Source organism: Tigriopus californicus, chromosome 5 (genome assembly GCF_007210705.1).
Source record: "Tigriopus californicus strain San Diego chromosome 5, Tcal_SD_v2.1, whole genome shotgun sequence".
Classification (NCBI taxonomy): Eukaryota; Metazoa; Arthropoda; class Copepoda; order Harpacticoida; family Harpacticidae; genus Tigriopus; species Tigriopus californicus.
In genome coordinates, this window is record NC_081444.1 from 768,944 (window position 1) to 786,966 (window position 18,023).

Sequence of the window (18,023 nt, forward strand, 5' to 3'; positions counted from 1 at the left end):
ATAAAGAACAAGAAGAAAGGCTGACTGATATGGGTCCCACAAGGCCGGACTGGAAGGAGAAAAAGGAACGAAAAAATGCTTTTCACCAGGTGTCTCAGAAACGTAGTTCTGGAAAGAAATCACCAGTCCCCGAATCATATTGGGGCATGCAAGGTAAAATGGAAACACCCATTGTGTATTTAGATTCCTCCCAATGAGGTGAAATAACAGAAAAAGTAGAGATCGGATGATAATCATTTTTATTCAGGGACTCAAAGAGACAAGAAAACAATGGAAAAATATGAGAACATCCAACCATATCTTTTCTTTTGCTTGCTTTGGCATAACATAAATGCACTTCATAAAACATTCGGCTCTGACACAAGTTGGATTGGTCAGATTTATACAATGAAACCACTGGGAAGCATCGCACATCACCGTCATTGATCTCAAACTTGTCATGGTTCATTACTGTTTTGCTTCCATAATTTGTAAAATGAATATTTTTCAACCACCTTGTGCCTGATGCACAATATCCCATCAATGATATGTTTTCGTGTTGCATTCTAGACTCCTTCCAGTTATTGCTCGATTTCACGTTCAAATATCATATTGTGCTTACTTACTTAGTGCTTTTTCTGTGTTTCAATTTCAAACAGGTCCACAATCAATTATGCTACACCCTGTTTGGCTATTCCAAGCCTTGGAAGTGCATTGCCAACTCACCGTGCAATTCTGCATTGGTTTCTTGTTAAAGTTCCCTTCGTGCAGCGGAAGCGAGCCAGTTAGAAAGCACACCGGAAAAAAGGCCACGGGGATCTTATGCCAGTTGGAACAAAAAGCTGTTCGTTCATGTGCCCCAGTAGAAAGATGCCACATTTTAAGTTGATAAAGAACGACCTCCGTAATGATCGTCATTCATCAGTCATCACTCAAAAAAAGCTATTTCTCACAATTTTTGTTCTCTTATTTCAAAGTTTTACCCCTTAAAAAGGGCGTTCCGTGTGTTGACAATTTGCCCTTCGAAGAAAAGGTTTCAACCGCCAATCACAATTTTGATTTTAAACAAGATTGTGGCGTTCGAGGTTGCGCTAATTTAGGTACAAAACTAGCGTGAGACAAAGGCAATATTAGCATTCTTTCTGGAATGCAGTTCTTTAAAGCCACGAAGTTTACGTCATTAGTTGTCTAAATGTAAATAAAAGCCTTGCACTTTCTCACAGACACACTCTCGGTACATTGTATTTTGTCTGTTGGCATCAATCAGGACACAAAAATAACAAGGTGAGAATAGATATACGAATAGTCGCTTCTTGTGATGTTGTTTCTATCATCATATTGTCGATAGCAAAGGTTATCGTCACTCCTCCTGATATTGATCATGAAAAAATCTCCACATCAATTGTAAAACACTTTCAACCCAAAACACTCGCAATGAGTGCCCGGAGCCCGGAGCCCGGTGGTAAAATGAAACTATATTATTCGGATGGTTAGATGAACTAGTGGTGAGATGGAATATAGAAAAAGAATGGTGATGTGGCAAATTTAGTGCAATGGAAACTGGTTTTAGAAACGGAAACTATTGAACGATGTTTTATCAACCTATAAAACGTGGTACTTTTGGTTTACTGTGGTACCGTATTGGTAGAGCATCGACTTTTCAATTGGTAAATCCTGACTGTATTCCAGATTGGTCTAATTTTCGTTTGGATATTTGATTTTAACCCGAGTTGCTGCTTTCATGTGTTCTAACTCTAAGAGGATCTAGAATGCAACTCAAAAACATATCATTGTACATCAGGCAATGTGGTTACAGATGTTCATTTACAATTATGTAGGCAAAACAATGGGTTCTCCACAGGACAAAACAAAGGCCGAAACAAACTATTCAAAAACAGTGATACTTTTAGAAAGTCGATTATTTCGACAATGGTTTCCTCTCCAAGACCTAACATCACATCTTAGAGTCCTCAGATGATTTTCGTCTTAAATTGTGTTTATGTAAACAAATCACGGGGATGCTAGGGTCAAAAATTGACATTTCGGAATCAAGTCATCACATTGCATTCTTCTTCAAATGAAGCTAACACCATGTTAATCAAGTTTTAGCTCAATCAAATGATAGGGTCCAATGGTATGTCTCCTCAAAGCTCACTACATCATTCCATTTGAAATGAATGAGCTGGCCCTCTTTTGATAATTGATTACAAGAAGAGTAATTCGTCTCTTCTGTGCCTTTTCATGATCTTCGTTTTGAGAGGGTATAGCTTTTGCTCGAGTAGTTTGAACAAGCTGGAAATCAAAATACGTAATACAAAGTACCGACTTCCGTTGAGTCTCACTTGAGCTAAAAGGTAACGTGTTCACTTTCTTCCAAAATGTCAATTATAGACCCTAGGATCCACGTCCATATTACAACTCCAAGATGACATGCTTTATTTTAATACTCTTGGAGCTGCGTTTGTCTTATGTGTCAAAATGAATGGGTCCATTCAAGTCGATTGTCCAGTCACATCTTGAATATGCCTCGTCCATTTGGACTCCAATGAGTTCAGACGGTTTTGTATCTGATGTACATTTGCAAGAGCATCCATGAGCTTTGTCCCAACCCAGGATTTACCGTAGAGTCAATTTTTGTGACCTTAGAGGCTTCATGTGCGTTTTGAGAGCATCCTCAAGTCCTCGAGAATCCAGGCTAGTTCGAACAATGAAGTCCACTTCTCTTCTTTGAGGTTGAACAGGTCCGAAGGTGTTTGTTCCATTAGGAACTTTGATGAAAGGAGAGAGATCACGTATTGGGAGAGACTGAAGAAGTTGGGACTGTATAGTGTTCAGAGTAGGCACAAAAGGTATCTGAAATTGTACGTTTTTAGGCGCATTCGTGGGCTTGCTCGGGATTTTAGGGTCAATTGCAGTGACCGTAGAGGAATTATGTGCATTTTGCAAGAGAAAAACACAAAACGCTTGTTGATTCAGTAGCAGGGTTTAAGTCAAACGTGGAAAAGTTTTAGTGCAAAATTCCTGACCAACCTTATACTCAAGGGCTAGCCAGATCCGCCAATAATAATCTAATTGGTTATCTGTCAGATTATATATATGTAAATTCAAAGCTAAAAAGGATATACTAGCACTTTTTTGCTTTGAATTGCTGAGTATTGCAAACCCAACAGCGGTAACATGCCTTCAATTTGCGACGATTGGTTTTTCAACAAACTTGTTATAGGAGATGTTAGTACGCATACAACAAATCAATATAGTTACACAATCCATTTTCTTGTCATAACTGCGTATAAACTAGTAACACAATATTAATTTTAAAAAATATCACTATTTTGCCAAACCGGAAATCACGATCACAATTAGTTACCCATTGAAATTAAGTGGAAATCCTTGAAGTAATTATTGAATATAGGGAAGAGTTTGAATGGCTCAGTTTTCATTTCATTGGTATCAAGTGTTAGTGGTTTTGATGATTTCTTTCAAAGAAGGCATTTGGGGGGCTGAAATCGGAAAACCTGAATTTGGAAAAACAATGTTTCGGAAACGGGTTCAAAGCTGTTTTTTTAAGGGGATGGAAGCTTCATTCTTCGATTCTACAGCTAATTATCCTATCTATTATTACGAGTTTAGGCTCACATCTCAGGTAAAATGACAAATAAAGACTCGATTTTACAACCATAAGAATCTGTGCACATCCCCTTTCTGTCTGATCCATTGAGACTTTCGTTAGAGATCGTTTGACTCCACAATGAAGCATTTGTTTACAGACGTTCTTGTGTTGCACATTAGATCAAAAAATGACCCAAAGCAAAAAATTCAGTATCATGGTTCGAACTCGATATCAAGATCAATATTTTGATGGAGCATGGGACCTTTTTTAATCTTACATTGAGATTTTCCCAACTTTTAAAATAATCGCAAAGCAAAGCTTTTTGCACTTTTTACTCTTATTAGATCATGAATAAAACCAAGAACGCAAGCATGACTTTTTTGGAACAAAATTCAGATACCTAGGCGGGAGTTCAGGAACGAACAATCATTTTTTCCAAGTCCCGATCCTGAGTTCCAAGGAGTAAAAGAAATGAGAAGTAACCAAGCAACGTGATAAATTAGAACAGATCGTAGCCTTTAGAGGGTGAATTCCATTTCTTAAAGCAAATCACTGTTGTTGATAACCCTGAAGAAACATTGGTTCTTACAGTAACCTCTTGTGCAATTGCTCTCTGCATCTCTTCTTCATTCCGATGGTGGGACGTGTTCCTGTCTAGAATCTCAATGACCTTGTTCTTCTTGGGCTCTTTTCTGGTCCTTGTCAGTTGGTTCTTAGGGGGCTTGCACATCCACCCATTCATTCATTGGATTCCTTCGGCCTTCGAAATTTGGCCTTCACCGCCGCCGTCGTCGTTCCATTCATTCTTAACGTGAAGGCCAATGCTAACGGTCCAACCGTCCAGGACCATGGAAACCGCTCGGGTTGTTAACAGCCCTGAATGTCAAGTTGAGACAAAAGGGGGGGGGGGGGGGGCAGGAAAAGAGGCCCTCCATTTAGGTAGGCCTGGTAGTGCTCCTTAAGTTATGAACCACTCCAATATGGATGGGGATGCTAAGGTCGAGAAGCGACATTTCCAAATCGAGCCAACGGATTATGTTCTTCCTCAAATGAAATTGATCCCAGGTCGTTGCAACAAAGTTTCTAGTTTGTAAGCTCAATCGAATGACTGAATCAAAAGCCATGTGCTCTCAAAGTGCAGTACTTGACAAGGCCTAGAAAGAATCAGTGCGACCTCTTTTATCGAGGGATTGTCGAGAGGATTGGTTATCTCATTCATTTTGATGATACTAATGTACTGCACTTTGCGAGGATATGACTTTTCATTCAGTCATTCGATTGAGCTGACAAACTAAAAAACTTAGTCGCAACGACCTGGGGTCAGTGTCACTTCAAAAGATTCCCAAGATTCTGAAAAGCCATTTCTCGACCTAAGCACCCCTGTCCATGCTTCAGTGGTTCAAGCTTAGGCCTAGTGTAGGGTCTTGACTCTGGCCATGGCAATGAGCGGACGAGAGGAGACGATGGAAAAGGAGGCCTGGAGCCCCCAGTGCGATCCTTTCCACTTGAAATTCCGGTGTTGGGATGGTGTCTGAATGTTGCTAGCAAATCGGGATTGCCCAGCAATGAAGGGTCACTGTAAAATAGAGTTGAGGTAAGGCTAATTTTAAACAAGTTTCCCTACTACGCGTAAGCATTCCAAAGAGCTCATCTGTAACTCTATTCTTGCCCATCAAACTTTCAGAATGCGCTTTGACAGTTTCACATCCGAGTTATCGATCAGAAAATTTTGCTCGAGCTCCAAGATCCCGAATTGAAGTGAATCGCTCGTTGAGACGGAAAATGTCTTGAATCCGTCATTAGTGAATGAAGCCCGTTAGAAGAGTAAAATATGACGAGTCTCTGCGAAAGGCCCAAAAGTAGAGGTTCTCTGAGACCCCGGGGTGAGTTACAATTCTAATGAATTGCCCCTGATTGGCCCACCTTGTTGACAAACCTGCACGACATCTTTGAGACCATTCTCAACATCCATGTTTTTACTCAATCTGAAACTTACAATTTGTTACATACAATACAAATGATTGTTACCTGCTATATTGCATTCTTCAAAGCAAGGAGTTGAGGTTTGGCGAGAACGTTTAAGTACTTCCATTTAACATGGGAACACTCATCAACATACTATATAATGCCACGTTCATTGAAAGTGGACGTGCATCAACGTGTCATGAGTGATGTCATCTGTCACTCAACAAGATGCGACAAATCGGCAAATTTTCTTCACGATCGGCACAATCTAGTCTGATCTTTAATGAAGGTTTTGATAAAACTGAGAAGAAATTGCCTGTTACCCATTCCCTAATTTCTAAATTGTGTTATCATTTGAACTCTGAAACTGTGTTATTTTGGAAGCTAAACATTGCTCGTAAATCTGCACTAGGCAAATGCAAAATATACAAAGGCTATGTACCCCATTTTTTTTGTTTTAATCCATTTTCATTCCTAAATATTTTTCAAACTGAGGACTCAAAATGAGCAAAGTTTACAGAAATGAAATTACAACCAAAAAGAACGATTTGGATCAGCCAGGATTAAATATATTATATCTATTCTACACAATTCGATTGTCTAATGTGGCTTTTAAAGGCCAATTATAGAGGCCATTACCTCAGGATGCCAATTTGAGTGCCAGGATGACGTCGTTTCATCTTTTGATATGTTACAGTCTCATGTTTAATGCAGTGAAATCATTCAAGAACTACGTGACAAGTAACGAAAATGCACCAAATATTTCAAAGTACTAAAAAACATTATATGTTGCATCCAGCAATTCGAAAATAGCAACCAAAAATCCAAAAACCGTTTTTCGGGTCAAGAAGTCGGGTTTGTATTGTTTAGTGAGTAAAAAATTCAGCAAAATAAAATGGCATAGCAACATGCACTTTAGGGACAAATGAACAAATAACCTACCTCTCACAGGAAATGCTGAAGCTCCGGGCAAAGTGCATGTGAGCTCCCAAAAATATGATGTGAAGTAATCAGGCAGCTGTTAGTTGCTTAAAATATTCAATGACATTGAATTTATTAAGTTTTGCTAACATGTTTGAAATGTTAAAATGGTATATACAAACCGTTTGCAAATTTTCTCAGCTTTACCTAGTTATCAATCATTGCAAGGCAGTCATGAGTCAGATTTAAGATTTAAATTTAGTTGGGTCGGTCACGTCAAACCCATCTAATCAAAGCATATTTTTTTGCGGATCTCTTTTCCGCTAATGGGATTGGAATCCCAGCAGTTCAAGACGAGAAATTTATTAATTTTACTTAACTTTTATCTATATATGTATCATTTGATCGTCCAACAAATTAGAGTTGACTGATCTGGCTAATCCTTAAATATAAGGTTGATCGGGAATTTTAGTCAAAAACTTGTCCAAGTCTAACTTGAAAGATGCTACTGGATCAACACCAAAACATTTCCTACGAATATTGGAAGGCATCAAATTGAACAATATCTCATCTGTTAACCGCTAGTGAAAGGAAAAAAGAGCTGAAACGGAGATGGAAACTCAAACTCTTTTTAAATGTTCCCTGAGCGAAAAAATTCAGTTGCGGACCAAAACCAAGCATTCAATTTTTAGGAAACAAAGTGAGAATTACGTAAACTTAATGGAACGCACTCTACTTTAAGCAACCGTTTGAGAACTTTGGACCTAAAAGTGTGGTCTCTTTTGAAAAAGAAGAAGTATCAAGCTCTAAAACAAAAAATGCTAGTCATAAATCAAGCATTACAATTTAGTTAATGTACATGCAGGCTAGTATAAGTTTTTTACTGAGTTTATTTTATCTGAATTAATTCATCTGGGTTTAATTCCGTTAATTGAATAGTTGATCCTGCTCATCTTTGATATGTGATCAAAAATTAGGCGGGTCTGACATTGAATTTAAAAAATCAAACCGTGACATTAATTAATGCCAAGAAAACATATCTAGGGTAGGAGTTAACTACCATTGTAGTATGCGCATCTAAAGGTGAATAGCGATTCGTCAAGATCAATACCCGAGCTTTGACCGAAGATGAAACATATAGAAGTATATAATTTCAATTCAATAATTAATGGTGTTTTTCAAGGTAAGGGATCAAAATATTTAAAAGTTAGGGTCAAGAAATGTAAAAATATGACAAAAACATTTCTTAACGCCGGAGCACTCTTGACTTTTACTTGCCCATGGATTAATTAAGCAACCAGGAATGTACTCCAACTTTCAAAGAGTCAAAATTCAAATTTTGCAAGTCAAGAAATATACATCCTGTACTCTGTCCTGTTGTGTTCTGGCTGGGAAGTCAAACAACAACATAAGTAATTTTCTTATATCATTGAAGAGCTTCATTTCTCCGAAATCAAGCCGTTTTCCCACTTCATGAGTACTGATGCACATTTTGCCTAGAGAGAAAGTTAGAGTTGCCACAGGCTCCGAAGATTTGTACTTAATTACTGTACCATTGTTGGCTTTGACGACAGGACGAAAGAAGGCCAAGGTACCGACCGGTTGGTCCAGTAGTCCACTCACACAATCCTGCGATCCTTGGCTTGGCGACACCGAATATACAGCACAATTGACATGTAGTTCTCGAATGTATCTTTTTGAGCTTGGAGACGACACCTCTACTCTGGATCTGGTTTTTTGGGTGAGATTGAGCATGGCGCCATGATAGTATGTTGACTAACTCTATCTACTCTGCGGACAGCCCTTGGTGCATGTGTGGATAGATCCACAGAGGTACGGTACGTAAGAAGACCGGCCGTAGGCCAACGAGTCATCAACTTGTCAGCAGATTGTATAAGAGGACGTGAATGTATAACCATGATGAGTGAGCCATGATCGGAACCGGAATTTCAGTCCTGATCAGTTCACGTCTGGCCATTGAAGAGTGCACTTCCTCAACGACTGGGAGCTCAATTTGTACTTGGATTTCCAGCTTCCCATTCCCCCGACAATTGTTCCACGGCATCCTCTAACATGTGTCCCTTCAAGATTGCTGAGGAGGCATCATCACCCTCTTCCAATCCGTCAATTTCACCCACATCGTCCATTTCGTCGTTTGTGTCGGGATCCAGCGATTCAGGGATCAGTCGGGATGACAATGGCGAGGAGCACTTCTTCGAAGGCGTGGAGAAACTCTTGGAGGTGTGGTTCACCAACAAGAGCGGTGAAATTGACGAGACCAATGATCTCAGGTACATCCCAAGGTAAGGCGACCACCCTCCATGGAAAGATCTACATTTGGCCTTCACTGATAATGAGTGTCCTTCCAAATCTAGGAAAGAGTTAGACAGCATGCTCGATCTGGTGAAGTGCACCATCATTTCCTCCACGAAGAATGCTCAATTGGACTCGTACGTGTTGAGCGAAAGCTCCATGTTCATCAGTCAACGGCGATTCATTTTGAAAACATGTGGCACGACCACGCCGTTGCAATGTTTTGACGAACTCAATCGAATCGTCAAGACCTATTCGGGATTTGATACCATTGAGGTAATATTTCGTTTCGACAAAAGCAAGAGCGATCATACATATTGACTAGAGAGGCCAGGGGTCAAAGTTTGAATGAGAAGTGGGGATTTTTCCCTTTGATTTTGAAATGGATTTTGTTGCTTGGGGAATTTGATAGTCTGGACTGACCACGAGCCCCCACCGTGTTAATTGATTTTTCGGTCTGCTCTTATAAAAAAAAACTGCCGATTGGTCATTGATCTTGGCCTAGCTGAATTCTTGTTTGGCAAGGATTGCTTCAACGTACTAAAATCGGATTGGATGCCAACTGGATTTGACATGCTTTGAGCTGCTGATCACTCCAATGCAGTTATTCCTATAAGGGATATTGGTAACCAAGTCAATGCATCTTGTTTGTTTACTAATTAAGTTGTATTTCAAAACTATGCCAAATGTAAAAATACGTTTTGACTTTTTTTTTTGGCAGAATGGGCATTTTGCTCCATTCTTTTGGCTTATCTGTCATACGAATCTGGCCAAAAATACCTGCTTATCGAAAAAAAGCATGTTTCAAACAATCATTTTATGCTTATCATTTATTGCTCTCATTCTTTTTAACCCCAAGGTTCTAGAATATAACAAAAATTAACTCCAAGGTAACTATTGGATACTCTAGCATTCTCTCTGGATCATCTTCTTTTTCTACAGGACATTTTCTATTCGCGCAAAAACTTTGAGCGCCCGGACTTGCAAATGATGCCTCATTGCTCTTTTGAGCAAGAAGTGGCTCTCTTGGATGAGATCTTTGCTGATGGAGCAGCCTATTGCATGGGCACTATGAATCGGTAAGAGAAGTCATTCTTAGTTGGTCAATCACGTTACTCATCAAGTGTTGCTCGATGGTCAGAGATTGCTGGTACTTGTATACCTTGAACCCGTTGGATCGTTATGTGACCGGGAACATTGACGTGGAACCGGATCAGACGATCGAAATCCTCATGACTGACTTGGACCCGGAGGTGATGAAGAAGTTCACGAAAGAGGTGGCCAATGATGGAAGAGAAGCTACCAAGGTAAAGTCGAAAGGCCCTTTGGAAAAGGCAGGCACCGATAAAACAGATATTTAATCGATTAGTTTGCCATTTTTGAGCAACCTTGTAAGAATGAAGAATAAGATGTAGAAGCTACATATTTGCTGGCAAGAATTTTGCAATGAGCATTTTGGTTATGGTGCCATTAAAGAACATCTATGTATGAAAAAAGATTGATCATCGATCATACCATCTACAAGATGAAAATTGACATGAATCAAGAGCAATAACTTAGTATAAAAACTCCAACTACAAGTAACGAGTTTATCCATAGATTAGCAGTGAATTGAAATATCAGCCAATAGAGATGTTTACGAAAAAAACAGAAATGGCAAAAATTGTCGTTTACTGGACCTATTCCCGACCTGTGGACTGAACAATGGCAATTTTTCGATTTAAACGCATCTGCTTTTTTTTAGCTCTCTGGAATTGATAAGCTTGTGCCTGGGATGAAAATTGACGATTTTCTATTTGATCCTTGTGGTTATTCTATGAATGGGATCCTTAAGAACGTGAGTAAATTTTTGTTCCAATGAGAAGTTTCAGAACTAAATGTTTGCTTGCCTTTTAGGAATCTAAGGATTATGGTTTGGTAAGCATCGCGTGATCGACATTGCTTCAAAATTTCGAAAAAGTGTGCGTTGGCAATGATTTCATTATTTCTATTCAGGGCGAGTACATGACGATCCACATTACACCGGAATCTGAGTTCTCTTACGTGAGCTTTGAGAGCAATATTCCGCTCACGTCTTACCTGGACATGATTCAAAGAGTTCTGGATACTTTTCAGCCTGGAAAGTTTATCCTGACCATTTTTGCCAATAGGGTAAGTTATTGAATTTATGGTACGTACCTTTGCCGACCTCCATAAGATCAGATATCAAACTACTTTGACCAGTTTGATTCTACACCTTAAAAATGAATGAAAGTATAAAAAGTATAAACAGAACAACAATGGATCTTTTGAATGAATATCTTGATTGCGACCGTTGGTCATATAATGGCGTAAAATTAAATTTTTAGTCTTTATAAAATAGTTTACTGCTTTTCATATAAAAATCATAATTGTAGAAAATAAGAATAAAATTATATTTAGCTTGAAATTTCACATTTGCGAAATATTCGGTATACGAATGGTTTAAAACATTTTTATGTACGTACATTTCAACCCAAATTTTTGTTTTGTGTATTGAAACGCTCATTCGGCGAAATGAAAGCGGCAAAAACATATCTAGTCTAGTCCGAATTCTGATCCTACGTTCCTTTTTTTTCCAGACGTCAATGGCGGCCGAAAGCCACAAGGAACTGCAAGCCCGCCAGGACTTTGGCGATTGGCTCCGTAAGGACATCCAATACACGTCGTTCCAGAATTATGAACTGACCTATGCTCACTTTGTGCGATTCCCTTCCTGAGATCTTTCGCCACCTGGGTCAAGCCCTGGGAGAAGTAGACGTAACTGCAACCCAAGTAGTCACTGTAGTCATCCAATCATGAGCCCCTTCCAAAATTTAATTCCCCGTACTCCCTCCCACTTACGACCCCCTTTCCAATTCGACGCCCACCCACCCCACCCTTTCAAGCTTAAATTCCAATCCGTGCCCTCTCGAATGACGCCCAATTTCGAGCGATCTTGCCGAGAACGGGCCAAGATCAATTTTCGCCATTTGACGTGCGAGATCAAGTACTTTCTGATCTCGGCCCAATGGCGGTCTAAAATCTCCTGAGTAGTCTTATTTGTAGTGTTTGTGATCTAAATTGCATTTGGAAACGATTTCTTTCGCTCGCCTTATTTTGGCAGTGAAGCGAGGAGCCGTCCAATTCACCTCTCCGACCGACGCACGAATTGCCAGGCCGTTCAAAAATCCATTCCCATTGGAAGAATGACTCGAGGCATCCCCAAGATTTTTTCCCAACCGGAATCCAATTGCTTGCCTAACAGCGGGATAAAATAAGTGGTCATATCCATCCACATGACAAAGCAAAACATCATTGAAGTGGCCCAGAACCATTCCCCATAGCCTCTTATCAATTGTCAACACAACTCTAGTTTGCTTGAAAGAAATCAGCAGAACTGGTTCTTTTTTCTGCTTGAAATATAAAAATACACATTCAACCTTTCCGCATTTTTGTTTTTTTACCAACCAGGTCTATTGGTTTTCTAGAATATGAGGACATCAGGTAACAAAAATACCCTTCTATTTCGAAATCGATAGAAAGCCAGTTATTTCCAAAACAACTCATTTCTCTGGCGTTTCTTCACTTTCATCACTCCCGTCCAAAAGCTTGAAAGTCTCCACTTCGAACTTGGTGATTGTCCATTCAGGGAGACGGTGCTCAGTGTAATCACGATTGAATCGGGCTCGAATCTTGACAAAGGCCATTCGCTGACCATGATCGTTCATCTTCCAAGCCGGCACAATCACATCAATGTCACAGAACTTTTGATAGGCCACCGTGTACTGAAACACTTTATCGGGATAAGATCCGATGATCTCGTCCAGAGTCAAGGAAATGTTATTTCGTTGAAGATCACTCCATCTGGTCTCGACTTCCTCTTGCAAGCGAACCCGTTCACGTTTGGATAGCAGCCCTGTGAGCTCGGAAAATTTGTTCTCGCTCACGTATTTCGACACCAGGGAAACGGCCTGAGGAGAAGACACACACATATAGCTATTTACGTCGTTAGTCGGAAGTAGTGCCTATCAATGTGCTAATAGCCTCATGGATGTCACTGACATTGTACCTTATTTGGGGTCTTACTTGCTTCGTAGCTTCGACAAAGGTACTCTTTTCGAGAAGTGGGTCCCACTCCTTGAGCTTCTGGAACTCCGTCGAGATTTGTAGTACTTTCAACGGGTTCACATACAGCGTTTGGTTGACCAGATCCCCAAGCTTCTCTTCGAAGTTCGAGGATAGTTGATTAGAAGACGAGAAATGGCGGATTTGATTTTGCATTGGCGTCCATGGCGATTCCATGAGCTCAGGATCTCTGACTGGGATGAAGGCGCTTTTCCCACGCAGTTCTGACGTTGGTAGATCAATTGGCCGTTTTTGTAGCAGAGTCGAGCGATTCGGATTGGGATGATCCAGGATGCGACTACATTCGTCCAAGATGGGAGCGGAGAACTCGGGTCCCTGGCGTTCAGCCGAATACAGCTGGGCCGCCGGTATGAATCCATTGTCTTTTTCGATGAAATACAAACAAGCTTGGAGGATGTAGGGTTCAGCGCGGGATTGAGACCAATCCGGGAAATGTTCGGGCATATCCTTCTCCATGCGCGCCAGGGTGTCCACAATCAATTTGTGCGGATATCCTAGGATGTGGACGGCATTTCGTATCTGCTCATGGGAGAATTCGAGCTCAGTCAGTTTTTGTATACCCTCGTTGAGCGTCAAGGCTGATACGTGGCTGAAGAGACCTTCCACATCACGTCCCACCTGAATCGGGTCTTGTTCCAGAAACGTGGCCAGGAACTCAACCACACCCTCTTTGCGCTTCAATTTGCCCGCGGGCGTCCACCATTGGGCAGGTACGACCGAGTCCACCGGATTGTCAGAAGCCAAGGCCAAGATCACCGATTCCTTGCGACCTTGGCTTACCGAACGGATCGTTTCCAAAAAACCCCGCCAATGACTCATAGCATGGAGTTTTTTCAAAGGCGAGGTACACTTGGCTAGATTTTCGTCTTCGTTTAATATAGCCAATCGGCGTCGGAACTCGGAGACGTAGTATGGCGACGAGAAGTGGAAGCGGTGGCCATTGGGGTCATAGGTGGCAGTGTCACTAAACCTGGCAGGTTTACTCAGGAGAATATCCCGGATTTGATCGGAAGTGAAGCCCATGTCTCTCAATAAGCGTACACGCGCCAGAGGCGGGAAATCGTAACTGGGTCGAAGGATCAAATTCAAGCCGGCGGTGCGGAAATAGTTCAATCCGTCAAGGGGTGTCAAGCTCGGGTCGAGTTGCACGAGTTGTTCGTAATAAGCGTTCATGAAGACCAAAGTCTCCAATGGACACAGCCGGATGACACATTTAAAGCGTTCAGGCGAGGAAAACACATCCACTCCGAGTACGCTCACCAACCAGTAAAAGTTCCGCACCACCGAAACGGCGTCCTTTTTCGTGATTTGACCTGGCGTGAACAGGGCGGCGGATCGGCGGACATCCGGCGTGCCACGGGCGCACAGCTCACTCAACACGCCTCTGATGGCCGTCTTTTGAAACTGACCCAATGTGACGCCACCACTTTGACATTGGTCAAATAGAGCCTGGCATTGTCCAGTGACTGGCCGCACGTCGAGCGACAGTTCTAAGGCCACCAAAGTCCGCTCGAGATCGGTCCACCATTGGCGCAACACTTTGGTACGGACTTCTCGCGTCAAGATCTTGCGCGATAAAAAGGCCATGACGCAACCGAACTGCTGACTTAGGAGGGCGTGTCGGGCCAATTGCGGCAATCCAGCCGACAAGAACACGTTAGGCGTGTCATGCACGACCGACTCAGACACACCGACTGAGCGAAACCCGCAGGCCAGTCGCTCAAGATAAATGGGGCGAGCTAACTTGGATTTGATGTTTAAACTGTAAACGGGCACGTGAGCTAGAAAGTGCGGGTAATAACGACGAACTCGTTGAGTCGTGTCCAAGGGCGAATCCTGCCAGACCAATTGCCCATCGCCCGACTCGATCAGATGGGATTGGCCCAGTAAACGCACTTGATCCGTTACGTACTGGACTTCCAGCGGCTGCAAGTCCGGCAAGGCATAAGTCAGCCCATGAAGCGCCGGTGGGCTGCTGCCCGAGAACTGTCTCAACCCGCGTTGAAGCCGGAGTGTGCGGGCTAAGCCCACGACTCGAACGGACCCGGGATAGGCGTACATGGCGTCGTCAACGTTTCAGCCTCGGATGGACATTGGGGCCATGTTGGTTTGCGGAATGATGTAAACTCCGTCTGTCGTAGACAAACTCATGCTATCCATGAGTGTTTCTTGCCTAGCATGAACCCTGAGGCCAGCTTAGTTGATAATTCACCAGAGGGCCAGCATGGGCATGGTCGTTAAATTTCTTCCATTTTTGGTCAGCTGCCACTCTCTCGACATGTAGCTGCTTTAGGTAAACCAAGGAACCAAAGCTCACCAATCGAGAACATACCGGTGCGAATAATTCCGTATTGAGGTTTGTCTGCCTTGAGTTCGAATCTCGATGCGCGCAATCTTCATTTTTTTTCCTCAATGGCAGAATTAAGCTCTAATCTGCCACAGTTTTCAAGGCCACTGCAACCGAGCCGCCCCAGGCTTGCGCCGCGGCCTAGATGCCCCCAGGCCCTTACAACCGAAAGGTTAGATTAGATTAGGTTAGGTTTTCTTCTCTTCTCGAAGGACCAAAAAATTCAGGTGACCAAAACCGGAAGATGTGCAACGGCCATAGCAGCGAGGGACAACATAGAGTTCATTTGCCCCTCTTTTGTGACGTCACATTGGAAAAAAGAATCCACGATCAGCCGAAAACTCAGTACGATTTCCATTGAGTCCGTGCCAGGGACGTCAGCGTACTCTCAGGGTGACTAATGGGAGGGAAGCTGCCATGGTTTAGGCCGTGTAGGCTCACATGTCTTCGGGGCCTCAGAAATCTATTATTTTCACCTTTTGCCAGCAGATGCACTTATCAAAGTTCTTCATATTGATTCAGGACCGCAATACACTCTGCACGAGACGCAATTGTCCACCTCTCCCATCTGTGCCAGGCCTATTCCCTTATTTAGCATACAGCTTCGCTACCCTTAACAGGTTTCGCTTTTCATAACAACTCAAAAAGTGACCAATTAGGCAAAAACTGGGACTCCTAGCGTTGACAGTTTGGTTTTCTAAAACCGCTATCCAGAGACGAATTAAACAGCTGTGCATTGGTTGGTCGTCTAACAATCCTTTGCCAAGATATCGCAATAAATAACAAGTGAGTTCCTCACCTTAGAGCTACAAAAGACATCTTAACAAAGCCAAGGAAGACAAGTAAGTGCCACCTTTTTGCCCTCAGAGTAGGGTCGGTGGGCGCTAAGACCAACCAACAATCAAGGCGAATCAAACCCAACCCTTGGACCCTATTGATACAAGAGCCTTACCACCATGCCAGACCCAAAATTGGAAAAGGAACCTCATGGGACGCATGGGGGTTCAACGGGCAATCAAGGCCGTTTCTACGAAGGAGAGAAAGTCCTTTGCTTCCACGGGCCCTTGATTTATGAGGCCAAAATCCAAAAAGTGGGCAAGAGGGACAAACAAACCAAATATTTCATTCATTATCACGGGTGGAACAAAAATTGGGACGAATGGGTAAGGCAATAAGAGATCGACTTTCACACTCGCCCATGAGTTGATCACATGTGTGGAAGCAACGAACAAGAGCCCATGTTAATATTTCTGGTCACTTTTCAGGTGCCCGAAGCTCGGATGCTCAAGTATTCCGACTCAAATTTAGAGAAAAAACGGGACTTGGTCAAAGCTCATGATGCCACAACCAAGGCTAAAAAGATGGCTAGTAAGCGGAAGGCCGAGGTTTTGGCAGCAGCTGCCGCCGGAGGGCCAGGAAATGGCGCTGGCGAAGCCGCGGTTCCTTCCTCTGAATCTAGTGCTCTTTCAGAGTCCGCCACTGGCGACGAACCCAAGGCTATTGTGGGCCAAGATGTAGTAAGCATTGGATAACCTTTACATGAAATGTCTCATTTAGTCGTATGTGATACTTTTTCAGCCTTCTGTCCCCAATCCGGCCCCTGCAGAGGAAATAAAGAAAATTTCGACTGAGAGCGACATGAAAGTGCCTGAGGGCCCTGTGGTAGAGAAAAAGGCACCTCGTACCTCCAGTCGAAAGTCGGCTACTCCCACTTCTACCACAGCCAAGAAGAATGCCAAACGAGTCCAGGTTTCGGCCAAAGAGGCTGAAGATCGACAACAAGAGATAGCCGCTCCCAAAGTGATTGAGCGACCGGACAGCACTACAGTTGAGACCGAAGATCAATTCTACACCAAGGTGGAAGTTCGGATCAAGATTCCGGATGAATTGAAGCCCTACCTGGTAGATGATTGGGACTACTTAAGTCGGCAACGGAAGTTAGTCATCTTGCCGGCTCGAATTACCGTAGATCAAGTGATTCAAGACTACATTCGTCACAAAACCAAAGGCGGCAAGAACAACCAGAAGGAAAGTGCCATCTTGGAAGTCACGTCCGGGTTGAATGAATATTTCAATGTGATGCTCGGCTCACAACTCTTGTACAAATTCGAACGGGAACAGCACTCGGATATTTTGAAGGAACACCCGGACACGCCCATGAGCAAGATTTACGGTCCCATACACCTCCTTCGACTCTTTGTGAAGTTAGGCGGAATGCTCACCTACACCCCTTTGGGCGAGAAGAGCATCCAACTTCTTTTGTATTACATCCAAGACTTCTTGGGCCACATGAAAAAGAACGCATCCACCCTGTTCATGATTCAAGATTATGGCACGGCTTCACCCGAGTATCACAGACGAGCTCTGTAGTATCTTTCCCTACAGAGAATTGATTATATTATTGCCTGCTTCTTGCTCTCAATTGTATCCATGAACTCATCTCTATTCAAAGTATTATACCGAATTATACAGAAATCACACTTGATCTTTTTATTACTGGTATCGTCGAGATAAACGGATGTTTCTTTTCCGGCGGCGTTTGGCTTTGCGGATCTGATTCCACACATCTTCAGCCCCATCCAAGAGAATGGCGGGTTTGAGGGTGGAAGTTGGAACCCGCTTCCGTTTTTCGTTAGCCACCAACTGATCGCATTTCGAGGCCATCAATCGCAGGAAATGGATGTGCAACACTCTGAAATTTGCAGAACTTAGATTTGAAGTTTAGGTAAAACCAAGAAACGA

The 18,023-nt window shown here is 42.5% G+C and overlaps 3 protein-coding genes across 6 annotated transcripts; 2 read left to right on the plus strand and 1 right to left on the minus strand.

Annotated features, from left to right (window-relative positions):
- The first annotated feature begins 1,173 nt into the window (after positions 1-1,173).
- LOC131881148 (S-adenosylmethionine decarboxylase proenzyme-like) lies at positions 1,174-12,227 on the plus strand. Of its 3 annotated transcripts, none has more exons than XM_059227925.1 (10): positions 4,982-5,183; positions 5,274-5,472; positions 8,508-8,778; positions 8,851-9,064; positions 9,731-9,867; positions 9,930-10,095; positions 10,533-10,625; positions 10,685-10,705; positions 10,784-10,939; positions 11,389-12,227. In XM_059227925.1, the coding sequence occupies exons 2-10, from the start codon at positions 5,421-5,423 to the stop codon at positions 11,524-11,526; spliced, it is 1,248 nt and encodes a 415-aa protein (XP_059083908.1). In that variant the 5' UTR covers positions 4,982-5,183; positions 5,274-5,420; the 3' UTR covers positions 11,527-12,227. The 3 variants fall into 3 exon arrangements, with proteins under 3 accessions (XP_059083909.1, XP_059083908.1, XP_059083907.1); XM_059227924.1 differs by lacking the exons at positions 4,982-5,183; positions 5,274-5,472 and adding exons at positions 7,955-8,216; positions 8,277-8,313; XM_059227926.1 differs by lacking the exons at positions 4,982-5,183; positions 5,274-5,472 and adding an exon at positions 1,174-1,263.
- A 66-nt stretch (positions 12,228-12,293) lies between these two features.
- On the minus strand, positions 12,294-15,132 carry LOC131881146 (uncharacterized). 2 transcript variants are annotated; one of them, XM_059227921.1, is made up of 2 exons: positions 12,875-15,123; positions 12,294-12,759 (listed from the first exon to the last, which is right to left on the minus strand). In XM_059227921.1, exons 1-2 carry the CDS (start codon positions 14,993-14,995, stop codon positions 12,352-12,354), a joined length of 2,529 nt encoding a protein of 842 aa, XP_059083904.1. In that variant the 5' UTR covers positions 14,996-15,123; the 3' UTR covers positions 12,294-12,351. The 2 variants fall into 2 exon arrangements, with proteins under 2 accessions (XP_059083904.1, XP_059083905.1); XM_059227922.1 differs by having other exon boundaries at positions 12,587-12,759; positions 12,858-15,132.
- Positions 15,133-15,992: 860 nt separating this feature from the next.
- On the plus strand, positions 15,993-17,764 carry LOC131881150 (mortality factor 4-like protein 1). The gene is made up of 3 exons (XM_059227927.1): positions 15,993-16,444; positions 16,547-16,798; positions 16,860-17,764. Exons 1-3 carry the CDS (start codon positions 16,238-16,240, stop codon positions 17,649-17,651), a joined length of 1,251 nt encoding a protein of 416 aa, XP_059083910.1. The 5' UTR covers positions 15,993-16,237; the 3' UTR covers positions 17,652-17,764.
- Positions 17,765-18,023: the final 259 nt, after the last annotated feature.

Coding starts and splice junctions, on each gene's coding strand:
- LOC131881148 (XM_059227924.1), top strand. CDS start 7,959: ATGCACATTTTGCCTAGAGAGAAAGTTAGAGTTGCCACAGGCTCCGAA. Junction 9,868..9,929: donor TGCATGGGCACTATGAATCG/GTAAGAGAAGTC, acceptor CTCGATGGTCAG/AGATTGCTGGTACTTGTATA. Junction 10,706..10,783: donor AATCTAAGGATTATGGTTTG/GTAAGCATCGCG, acceptor ATTTCTATTCAG/GGCGAGTACATGACGATCCA.
- LOC131881146 (XM_059227921.1), bottom strand. CDS start 14,995: ATGTACGCCTATCCCGGGTCCGTTCGAGTCGTGGGCTTAGCCCGCACA. Junction 12,760..12,874: donor TTGTCGAAGCTACGAAGCAA/GTAAGACCCCAA, acceptor TCTTCTCCTCAG/GCCGTTTCCCTGGTGTCGAA.
- LOC131881150 (XM_059227927.1), top strand. CDS start 16,238: ATGCCAGACCCAAAATTGGAAAAGGAACCTCATGGGACGCATGGGGGT. Junction 16,445..16,546: donor ACAAAAATTGGGACGAATGG/GTAAGGCAATAA, acceptor GTCACTTTTCAG/GTGCCCGAAGCTCGGATGCT. Junction 16,799..16,859: donor CTATTGTGGGCCAAGATGTA/GTAAGCATTGGA, acceptor ATACTTTTTCAG/CCTTCTGTCCCCAATCCGGC.